The 10,769-nt window shown below is 34.3% G+C and overlaps 3 protein-coding genes across 10 annotated transcripts; 2 read left to right on the top strand and 1 right to left on the bottom strand.

Moving 5' to 3' along the window:
• The first annotated feature begins 1,434 nt into the window (after nucleotides 1-1,434).
• Nucleotides 1,435-2,890, top strand: LOC101210435 (arabinogalactan protein). The gene is made up of 2 exons (NM_001280683.1): nucleotides 1,435-2,105; nucleotides 2,654-2,890. The coding sequence occupies exons 1-2, from the start codon at nucleotides 1,455-1,457 to the stop codon at nucleotides 2,732-2,734; spliced, it is 732 nt and encodes a 243-aa protein (NP_001267612.1). The 5' UTR covers nucleotides 1,435-1,454; the 3' UTR covers nucleotides 2,735-2,890.
• Nucleotides 2,891-6,079: 3,189 nt separating this feature from the next.
• LOC101210843 (U-box domain-containing protein 4) lies at nucleotides 6,080-10,023 on the bottom strand. 7 transcript variants are annotated; one of them, XR_004217321.1, is made up of 6 exons: nucleotides 9,730-10,023; nucleotides 7,760-8,843; nucleotides 7,594-7,677; nucleotides 7,328-7,409; nucleotides 6,663-6,859; nucleotides 6,080-6,588 (listed from the first exon to the last, which is right to left on the bottom strand). XR_004217321.1 is itself a non-coding variant. In XM_031886926.1 (4 exons), the coding sequence occupies exons 2-3, from the start codon at nucleotides 8,669-8,671 to the stop codon at nucleotides 7,624-7,626; spliced, it is 966 nt and encodes a 321-aa protein (XP_031742786.1). In that variant the 5' UTR covers nucleotides 8,672-8,843; nucleotides 9,730-10,023; the 3' UTR covers nucleotides 6,080-6,588; nucleotides 7,594-7,623. The 7 variants fall into 7 exon arrangements, 1 of the variants encoding a protein (XP_031742786.1); XR_004217320.1 differs by lacking the exon at nucleotides 6,663-6,859; XR_004217322.1 differs by lacking the exon at nucleotides 7,328-7,409.
• On the top strand, nucleotides 6,474-7,085 carry LOC116404472 (peamaclein-like). Of its 2 annotated transcripts, none has more exons than XM_031886928.1 (2): nucleotides 6,474-6,599; nucleotides 6,748-7,085. In XM_031886928.1, the coding sequence occupies exons 1-2, from the start codon at nucleotides 6,500-6,502 to the stop codon at nucleotides 6,930-6,932; spliced, it is 285 nt and encodes a 94-aa protein (XP_031742788.1). In that variant the 5' UTR covers nucleotides 6,474-6,499; the 3' UTR covers nucleotides 6,933-7,085. The 2 variants fall into 2 exon arrangements, with proteins under 2 accessions (XP_031742788.1, XP_031742787.1); XM_031886927.1 differs by having other exon boundaries at nucleotides 6,745-7,085.
• Nucleotides 10,024-10,769: the final 746 nt, after the last annotated feature.

Here is a 10,769-nt window from a genome sequence, read left to right as displayed (position 1 = left end):
AAAAAATATTAGGAAAGAAAAAATCTTCTTGTCACCCACCAAATAATAAAAATACATATACTTCTTTACTTTAAATTCTATTTTGGTATCTAAATTTGGTAACTTAGTCTATTTTTGTGTTTTAGTCTCCAACTTCTAATAAAAGAACTTACTTTGACCTCTTACTCTTAGGTTACAATTTTGTTAAATTTTATATGTAATGGTGATTGTGATTTATATATTTTGATGATTATTAATTAAATTCATAATTAAAAGAAATATTTGCTAATTTATTTTATATATTTTGTATGCCAACAAAGAAAATAATTAAATAAGCTAGAATTAAAAACTAATTTTGTTTTTTTCTCTTTATTATTATTATTTTTTTTGCTAAAACTCAAAGTTGTTATATCTACTTATGTTCAATTTACATTCTTGAAGCAAATAAAAAGAACTAACGCGAGTGAAATAAACATAAAAATAAAATAAAACCTATAAATTGGTATTAACACCCACAACAAATTTAAAATAAACTAAAAAATAAAACAAGTAGAACACATGTATAAATAGTATAAATAGAAATTTGTGTAGATAAATATTTTTACAATAAATAAAAAAATTGGAAGAGGAGAAAAAAACACGTCTATGAATCACATAATATATGGAATTTGAGGCAGTGAAGAAAATTTGTTTGCAGATAAAAATTGTAGGTAGCATAAATATAGTAAAAGAACTTAAGGGTGGAAATAGGAAGCCAAGAGGTGGTTCTGATGTACATATAGGCGAGTTGATGTTGGGTGGAGCGTGATTTTAGATTGAATTTTGGAAGGAAATATATATGTGGGGTTTATAATTGTTTAGGCACGACTTTCAAAGGCGGTGGTAGTGGGACAAAAGAAATCCAAACGGACTGCTAAGTCTTGTTGGTAAATTTCCCCGCAATAATTGCCTCGACAGTTCACGTGGACAACTGTTATTGGATTGTCGAAATTGGCGTGGGCCCCACTCTCAATCATCCAGCTGTATCCACCAAAATTCACTCCAAATTATTGGATCCTAAACCGCGTCATTAATCCCCCCATTTACCTCTCTCTTTTCCTCTTTCCACACCACCTTCTTTCCAATTACCTTAATTTAACGCATTCATTTACACATAAATTCAACTACTTGTTTGATTAATCAGATTTTCAGCCTGAGAGATGTAGACAAGAGAAAAAAAAATCAATGGGCTTTGTTTGGCCAGTCTGTTTAAATCTCCAATATTATACCGTTCTTTTCTACGATTCCGTTCGTGGGCCCTTTTCTCTCTCCCAACGGCTAGTACAGGCCCATTAATAGTGGGCCCATTTTCATTATTTTTATTAAAATAAAATAACTCCTTCGAGGCGTTATTTACTGGTCTATATATACACTATGACGCCTCGGGCTCCGAAACATTCACTTCTTCATCTACTACACACACTCACTCGGTTGAAATGGGTAGACAATCCGTGATCGCACTCGTTCTCATCTGCGCCGTCGTCGCTGGTGTCGGTGGCCAGTCCCCGGCTGCTGCTCCCACTACTACTCCCGCCGCTACTCCCCCAGTAGCAGCGACGTATCCCCCTCCAGCTGCATCTCCCGTATCTACACCGACAAATCCATCTCCCGCCGCCGCTCCTCAAAAGCCGGCAACTCCAGCACCGGTCTCCACGCCGCCTGCATCGGCGCCACCAGCAGTCGCTCCAGTAGCTTCTCCACCAGCCAGCACTCCTCCGACTGCTTCCGTTCCTGCCAGCTCTCCTCCGGCTGCTTCCGTTCCACCTAGCTCTCCACCAGCTGCTACCGTTCCGGCTAGCTCTCCGCCTGTTCCAGTTCCGGTTAGTTCTCCACCAGTTTCAGTACCGGTGAGCTCTCCTCCAGTACCAACTCCAACGGAATCTCCTCCCGCTCCCGAAAGTTCTCCTCCTGCCCCAGTCGCGTCGCCTCCTGTTGAGGTTCCTGCCCCGGCACCTAGCAAGAAGAAGTCAAAGAAGCACAGAGCACCAGCTCCTTCTCCAGCGTTGCTTGGTCCACCTGCGCCTCCTTCTGAAGCTCCTGCAGGAAGCGAGGAAGGTCCTGCGCCCAGCCCTTCACTGGAGGACAAGGTAATTCTTCAAATCCCTAATCTCTACCATTACCATCTTAAATTTACCTGCATTGTCATTCTGCCTAAGATCTGCAATATGACATCATCCAACTGTCACAATACATTTCAATAGCTAAGATCTCATCATAATTTTGATAGAATTGGTTAATGACTAGCGCCAGTAGGGTTTTGTGTTGGCTGCATTTGCACTTACTTGGCAGCAGAGTGCATGAGTGTAATGACACGCGCCACCGACACGTGTGGATCTAACGCGTCAAGGCTCGAAGTTGTTGAGATAATTACCATAGTTGAGTCTAAAGATCTAACCCAAGTTAAAAGGGAAAAAAGAAAAAGATCAAAACGCCCCAAAAAGAAATAAAAAGGAATCAATTTGTCAGATCGTCAGATCACACAACGCTCGAGATTAATGATTGTCAGTCTAGTTTTTCTCAGATCACATTGAGGAAAACACGTTAACAAATTTATTTGACTACAGCTTTAGGGTTTTTTTTTTTTTTTTTTAATAATATGAATTCATCGAAGTCTAATTTATTGTAAAATTTGCAGAGTGGAGCTGAAGCATTAATGAAGGTTGCCGGAAGTTTGGCTTTGGGATGGGCTGCCGTCGCCGTCAGCATCATCTTTTAGAGAGAGAGAGAGAGAGAGAGATTTGATCGTGCTTCATTTATTTATATTTAATCTCTTTTATTTATTTTTGGTTAAAAATTTTCCCCCACTGTGTACTCCATATCATAAGAGGTGCTTTATCGATTGAATTGATTTTATGAAATTTGTTTTAGAAATTTGAGCACTTTGTTGGCTATTTGCTTTGATGATGAACATTTTGGATCGGAGTATATGATTTGTTGTAATTCTTTCTGTGGAGGACTTGAGAGTGGGGAAAAATCTTTTATTACATTTGGATCCTTTTGTGTTATGTAATTATTAATTCTCTTTCATTTCTGTTCCACTACATTTTTGTCAATTTACTTTTTACTTCTATCATATAATACCGTGTCCTACTTAATCATTACATTAAGTTTCTAAATTTGAGATTACGATAATTATTTTATCAATAATTACAACACTCCAATTCTTTTCAACATGTACGGAGATCTAGCGTTAGGTCTAGAAAACAAAATTTAGCGAAAATCACGTGGGTTACTTTTCAATTTTAAGCCATATTCTTTGATTGAAGACATTTGATGAAAAAATATGATTAAAATATGGCTATTTTTTTTATAAATGAAATCATTGTAATAATAATAGTCCACCGACAGGATGAGTGAAATGAGATTTTTATTATTTATTATATTTGTAAGATCTAAGAGTGAGAGAGAGAGGGACTGTTTAATTTTGGTATATGGGGATTGAAGGATACGATGTTTGGTGGGTCGAATCTTGAAATGTATATTTGTTGATTTGGAATACCAAAAAAATAAAATTCATGTCGGTGGTAGCAGTTGTGGCGGTAGCTAACATTATTTGCATTCCTATCTTCATTTATAATTTTGAACATGCGTGTCGTCTTATATTTAGGCTTTATTAATTTGATTTGTTACATGAATTACTTATGTGCTTGCTTCGGCATCCTTCACATTTACTCTTCATAAATTGAACCCTCAATTTATACTAAAAATCTCATTTAATACAAGAATTACATTACCGCCACAATTGACGAGTACTCGTTGCTGCTTATTTGATCGATCATAACCAGTGAAGTTACCATTAGAGAAAAAACTAATGAAAGAAATTGTGATCGTCTCAAAAATCAAGATACTACGATTTTAACAATTTCGTTGTCATAATTCAGTATTAGAAATGGACGTATAATTTAGCATTAGAAATTAAATAATATGTAAATTGTAGGTGACAAATCCATCTGCAACTTTAACTTTTAAAGAAAAAAGAAAATTGGGAGTGGTCTTTGGGCCATGGTGTTCTAACCTTTTTCCATGAGTTAAGAATAAGATATTCCTAGAACCAAAGCAAGGCAACACAAACAAAAGATATGATGTAATAAAAGAGGTTTCCAACTTGCCTACTAAGGAAAGAATCTAATTGCCCTCTAACCTTCAACTTCAATATAATCCTCCCTTGTAAAAAGTTGAAGTTGTTTCGAATGACCAACAAGCTAAAATTGTTCACATTAACTTTGATTTGAAATATACCGGAGAGATTCTTATATTGTTTAATTTGTCTTGTTAAGAATAACAAACTCTTTATATGTCTACCGTGACACTATATATGTTCATTATGAGATAAGCCATTGTGGTTTGATGCCAATTGTAACACATGTCCTTCATCAATTTTGTCCTTTATTAGCCTCTTGAGCTTTGATCCTATCCAAATTAACTCTCCTCATTCTAGAGTGTATCGCTAGATTGATATAGGTTCTAGAATTCCATAAACTTATTTAGGCAAACTTTGCTTTTTTAAGAGTACTCCTTAGTTTAGTAAAGTTCAACCACATAATCTCCACAAGAATATGTTATAAGGCCCACAACCTCTTGGTTTGGCACCTAAATATTCAACCGACACTAGTACCTTTTGTTAAAGACAACAACCTTCCAGACGATGTCATATTTTTCATTTTGGGCGTAATCTCTCATCTCTTTGTTTTTGGGTTTACCCAAAATATTTGGTGCCAATAAAAATATTGATGATAAAAATATTTCTTACTTATTGCATGAACGACCTACTTCGAAACACAATTAAGTAATGAAATGAGTTCTTCGAAAAATAACTAAATAATGAAATGAGTTCTTCTAAGAGTAAAAAGAAAAAATTGGTTCACTAAAATTATTGTTAAAATAAGTACACACATGGTGAGTTTATCTATATAGTTCGAAAGTTTTAAATTTCTTTCGGGAAGAAAATATACCTTAGAGCATTTTAGATGGCTTGAAGTGCATAGTAGAATAAACACTTCCATTGAAATTCTTCTAAAATCATTTTTAAAAAATTCCCCACCAAAAAACACTAACTATCAAAATTAATCTCAACCCCACTTCTTTTTTAATTTCAGATATACGACAAGTAAAAATTGGAAATAATACTTTTAAAAGAAGTTGCTAGTATCTTAGCCAATTAAATTAAACTCACAAATAAAGATGGGATCTTAAACTTAGATTAAATAGTTGTTCAGAATATATATATATAGTACAAAAAAAGTACACCCCTCCCATCTAATCTACCATCCCAGTTAGTTATATAGCTCTTTTCTAATAATCTTCATAGATCATCCCAATCAATTTAATTTTAGATTGATGATATAACAGAATCTTATATGTTGATGAACATAGTTTCATTCACATCCTTCCCCACTCAATAGAAATGAAGAACATAAATGAGTTCCTAATAGGTTATAATTTTTTAATCTATTAAATATATAATTGAATTTTACGTCTAACGAAATCCTAATTTTTTGTAGTTTGTGTCTAGTATGTTCTTGAATTTTTAAAACTCTAAAAGTTTATAGCCTAAATAAATATTTTAATAGTAGCACCAAAAGTTTAGAACTAAATAGTCACAAATTCCAATTCATAAACTAAATTTTTTATTTTGTAACGAAGATTCCTAAATAAATATTTTTTTTAAAAAGACCTACCCACTCCACATAATCTTAACACAACCATCCCAACCCTAAATGAGTTGCTAAGGTTGAAAATAGACCCATTAAAATTAACAACATGCTAACCATTGCCCACTTTTTAACTCAAAACCTCGTTAGATAGTATTTATTTTCTTTATAAATTAAATATATAAACACTCCATCCACCTTTGTTTTATCCAACACCTAAGAGCATTTTCACAGTTCAAGAGAATGTTTTCACAATGTAAATTAAATACATATAAACACTACATCCTTTGTTTTGAAAAAGAAAATTAAGAACTTGTTGTCTTTTGGAAATTTAACTATGAAATTGAATGTTTCAATTGAAAAGATGAAAATAGGAATCAAATACAATTTTCAAAAATCAAGAAATGAAAAACCAAATAATTATCAAAAGCCACCTTAATTATAACGAGAAGCTCCCTAACTAATCCAAGTTCAGAACAATATACAATACCATGCATAGGGACACAAAGAAGTTGTTGGTGTCCTTCCAAAGAAATATTAACAAAAGAAAAATTAAGAAGTGCAGACAGCTCATGTCTCCAAACATACCTAAACCATACATCTTTACACTCTAGTTGGGGCTGTAAACCATTCTTATAAGCATTTTGCCATGCCTTTCCCTCATGGGTCATCCTATTGATTCATACCCCACTTTTCAATTAACAAAACATTCTTTAAACACCTTTTCTAATTCTCTCATTCCCCCCCCCCTTCTCAAACCAAGTCAATAAATATCAGATAGAAACTATTGAAATATCAGTAGAACACTAACCTTAAAGCAGAAGGAGAAGATGAAATCTGTTTCCGTCACTTTGGTTCTTCTTTCATTGATTCTGAGCTCATTCTTCCTCCAATATGCCACTGCTGATTCCTCTACAACCTATGCTCCAAGTAAGATAAATGATTTACTATACATATATAAATATTAAATACCATTGGCAATGAATATACAACCTTTCATTCATTCCTCCTTGTTCAAGTGATTAACTGGTTTATTGTTTTGACCTTTTTCCTTCTTTTTGTTTTCTTCTTTTAGAAGGTGTTTGTGATTCAAAATGTGGGGTAAGATGCTTGAATGCAGGGGTGAAGGACAGGTGTTTGAAGTATTGTGGACTCTGCTGCCAACAGTGCAAGTGTGTGCCCTCTGGAACCTATGGAAACAAATCAGAATGCCCTTGTTATAGAGACAAGTTGAACTCCAAGGGAAAATCTAAATGCCCTTGATTTCATTTTCCATCCTTGAAATTTATCATATTTTCACTTAAATCACTCGAATTTAATTTCCTTTCCTCCCTGCAGTTTCTTAAATGTAAGTGGGTTTTTGTGACGACCAAATAAATTCATTGAATCAATAGACATTTTAAGTCATTCCAATCATTCAAGCACTCTGCCCACATACAGAGGCATAAAATTAAATAGAAAAAAGTTCCTAAAAACTAGGTGAATTATTCTCTCTCAAAATGCAAGTAAAAATAAATGCTTTTCATTTCTGATGTTTCATTGTCATCAGCACTGAAAGATCTGTAACAAGGATCAAGACGCACTATAAAATCAGCTCGTGTTCATTTCATATAAACATTTTTCATGGAACATGGGGAAGAAAAAACGAACGCACATACCCAAAAAAATATCACGAATGCTCTCCTATCCTTTTCTTTCATTAGAAACAAGAACATTTCAATGATTTCATCGATCAGTTTTCTGAAGACCAGCATAACAAAGTCGGTTATTCAGCATGAATCAATAGAAAATTATCCAACCCCTGTCAGTCTTTGGTTTTCTTTCCCTTTTTAATCCTTTCTGCAACTATAATTATCTAACAACATCCCAATATATGTACCATCTGAATGCAAATACACCATGAACAAAGCTGTAAGAGCCAAACCATGTCTATGAATTAGTCACTTCCGATCCCCTAGCAATGTGATGTGAGCTTATTTCTACTGAAGCAGCTGAGTAGTGCCCGAGCCTGCAAGTAGCCAAATTTTCCTTTTTAAAATTTATTGCGAATTTGGAATCTTAGGAAAACACAAGTCGGTGCAGTCATGTACCTTTTCCTTGGCCCGTGCTGTGCCTGATTGTGAAAGTGCCACTAATGGTGGAATAGCTCCCTCTTGGATTGCCATGATGCAATATCTACTCGTGATTCCACAAAGCCACAATAATGCTGCAGCTGCATACTCTTTTGCCCTGGCAGAACCTAACTCAATAGTGTCAACCAACAGAGGAATACCACCCTCACGTACAATTTCGATCCTTCCTTCATCTGTTGATGCAAGATTTGCCAGGACGGTTACTGCCTTCTCGACCATTCCTGTAGCTGGGTCCATCAACTTCACAAGATGCTTGATTGATCCAGCCTCCACAATTTTTGGCTTGTTTTCGGAAAGTAATGACAAATTAAACAGTGCGGTAGCTGCATCTCTCTTTCCCCGAGGAGTACCATCCTTCAACAAGTCAACCAGAGGCCCTATTGCTCGAGACCTCCCAATATTGACCTGGTTATCATCAACCACGGAAAGACTACCAAGCGTAGCAGCTGAGTTTTCTTTTGCCTCCGGGCTACCAGTTTGAAGAACATGAATCAAAGGCTCAATTGCATTGGCTTGAACAATGATACTTTTGCAATTATTGTCGATTGATAAGTTCACAAGTGCTGTAACAGCATTCTCTTGAATCTTAGTGTCCGTAGAATTTAACAAATTGACCAAAAGGCTAATTGCCCCATAGTCTGCAATCAGTGTCCGATTATTCGCATCAATCTTGGTGAGCAACCGTAGTTCAGCTGTACTAGTTCTTAGAGTTTCGGGCGAATCACTCGTCAAGTTCTCAACCAGCTTTTGAACTTTGGCTTTAATGCCAGTGTGGTCAGATATAGCCTCCAGTACAGGAGAAGAAACTATTTCATGGACCATCCTTTCATACGGCTGTTGGCATGGTATTTGACTCTTTGCAATCAGCATTCGAGACGGGTATTTTGATTTCTGTCAGCAGTATGATCAAAGTCAAGTAAGTTGATGGCTCCGACTTTACCTCCCAATAGTTCCTTAGTGCAAGCTATTAGTCCACTGACACCTGGTGGGCCTAAATTCTGTAATAACTTGATCAGAGGCAGGTCCAACATCCAAGCAGTGTCTGAGGAATCCACAAGGAAATGGAAGTAAGTGATTGCACGAACAAACCATTCAAGAAAATATTATGAACTCATAACTTACAAACTACAGTTCACTATAGGAAGTTGCTGCCAATTTTTTCAGGAAAGGAGACCATATACTGCAATTAAAAACTTTCTCAAGTATGAGCTTAAAATATATGTACATGTTCTTCAACTTTTAATAATGTTTCAGAAGAGTTCTTTTCTAAAAGTACCCATAAATCATCAAACGATAGTCCATTCAAGAAAGTATAAAGTTGAGAATATTAGAAGCCATTCCTTGATCACTTTTGTCATCATTTCAGCATTTTTATTATGCTTTGTTCTGAAAATTAAAGACTTAAATCAATCTTAATCTCTCATAATTTTAAAATAGTAAGACTTAAACCAGAAAGAGAGGATAACCAAAAAATTCTCACTTTGAAGCCAGAATATCATATATAATTCACATATGGAGGAAAAACATGAAGCATAAAAGATACCAAGTACTTATCCACAATAACATGGAAATCATCAGAAGTGCTAGCGAATAAGTGCAGCTATTGACAACTCCAACTTACTTAAACACCAAGTATTCCAAAACCCATATTACCAGAATCTAAGAAAAGCCCATAAACAGAACATTTGCTCACATGTAACAGTATTTTTGTTCTTAATTCGAGCTGGAGAGGAAACAGATGATAGTAGCAGAAGTTCTTGAACAAATTTCTAACGTTGCAAAAGTTAGCCAGAAAAAAGAAAGCGTTGGACGACTCGATTACAGCATCACAAAGAAGAATTTGAGATATGGAAACAGTACTTCGAAGAGAGAACAACTTTAAAAAAAAATTAATAAAGGAGATAAAATTAGAGAAGAATAAGAATTACCCAAATCAAAACAAAGTGGTGCTAAGTTCCTGAAATTCGTGTTGGCTTTCTTGTGAAATTTCTTTTCGTAGCAGCTTCAAATTTTGTTGAAAATTACAAGTGGGTGTGTTCGTTGATTATTAACAAAAAAAGGTAAACTGCCGCCATTACTCGGAGCGTCTCCAAGGAACCCAACAACCCCCACCATACACCACACTGATTTTTCTTAGATGTGGTCTGTAGATGATGACTCTCTAAAGCTTTTGTCATCATCTTCAATTTCTCTATTTCTTATTTCAAAACGAGCTATACTTCATCAATTTTAATAGGATTTTTCTATAGTTCTTTCATCAAGACTTATTTTATTTTTAGTGTGAACAACTTTTGTGATATCCACTTTGACCTCTAAATAATAATTTTAAAGTATCAATTGGAGTTTTAAATTTGAATTTTGATAAGGGTCACTTTTCTCTAAATTATTAGATCAATATGCCTAAAATTTACAATTAAACTATTTAACTTCTAATATTTTATATGTCAATTAATTTGAATCTCTAAAATCATCTATGCATTAATTTACAAATATTTACAAATGTGTAAACTTCTTCAAATATTATTTTCACAAGACCGATAGTTCAAGTAAACACATGGACTATTTTTAAAGAACTCCTTGTTTAAAGATTTAAATTGATTAACTTAGAAAAGTTTAGAGAGACATTGGTATGATTGTAAATTTTGCTTGAAGTAACAAAATATCGTGGAGTTTGTAAAATGATACATGTAAAAAGAAATTAAAGTTTTAATTGATACAATTAATTATTAGTCTCATGTTTGAATTAACACCATCTTTAAAGATTAGGTGTACAAATGTATACTTTCTCTAACCATATTAATATGTACACACCACATAAATTTCAAGAAACTTTATGGAAATGGAAAATAATTTATAAACAGTTAATCACATTTTGATTTTATAATTAATTACCAATATTAGATATTATTTTGTCATTATTTATTTTTTCAATTTTAATTTATCCTCTCTTGATATTTTCACACATATT

Source organism: Cucumis sativus, chromosome 6 (assembly GCF_000004075.3).
Source record: "Cucumis sativus cultivar 9930 chromosome 6, Cucumber_9930_V3, whole genome shotgun sequence".
Classification (NCBI taxonomy): Eukaryota; Viridiplantae; Streptophyta; class Magnoliopsida; order Cucurbitales; family Cucurbitaceae; genus Cucumis; species Cucumis sativus.
This window is presented reverse-complemented; position numbering and strand designations above follow the sequence as displayed.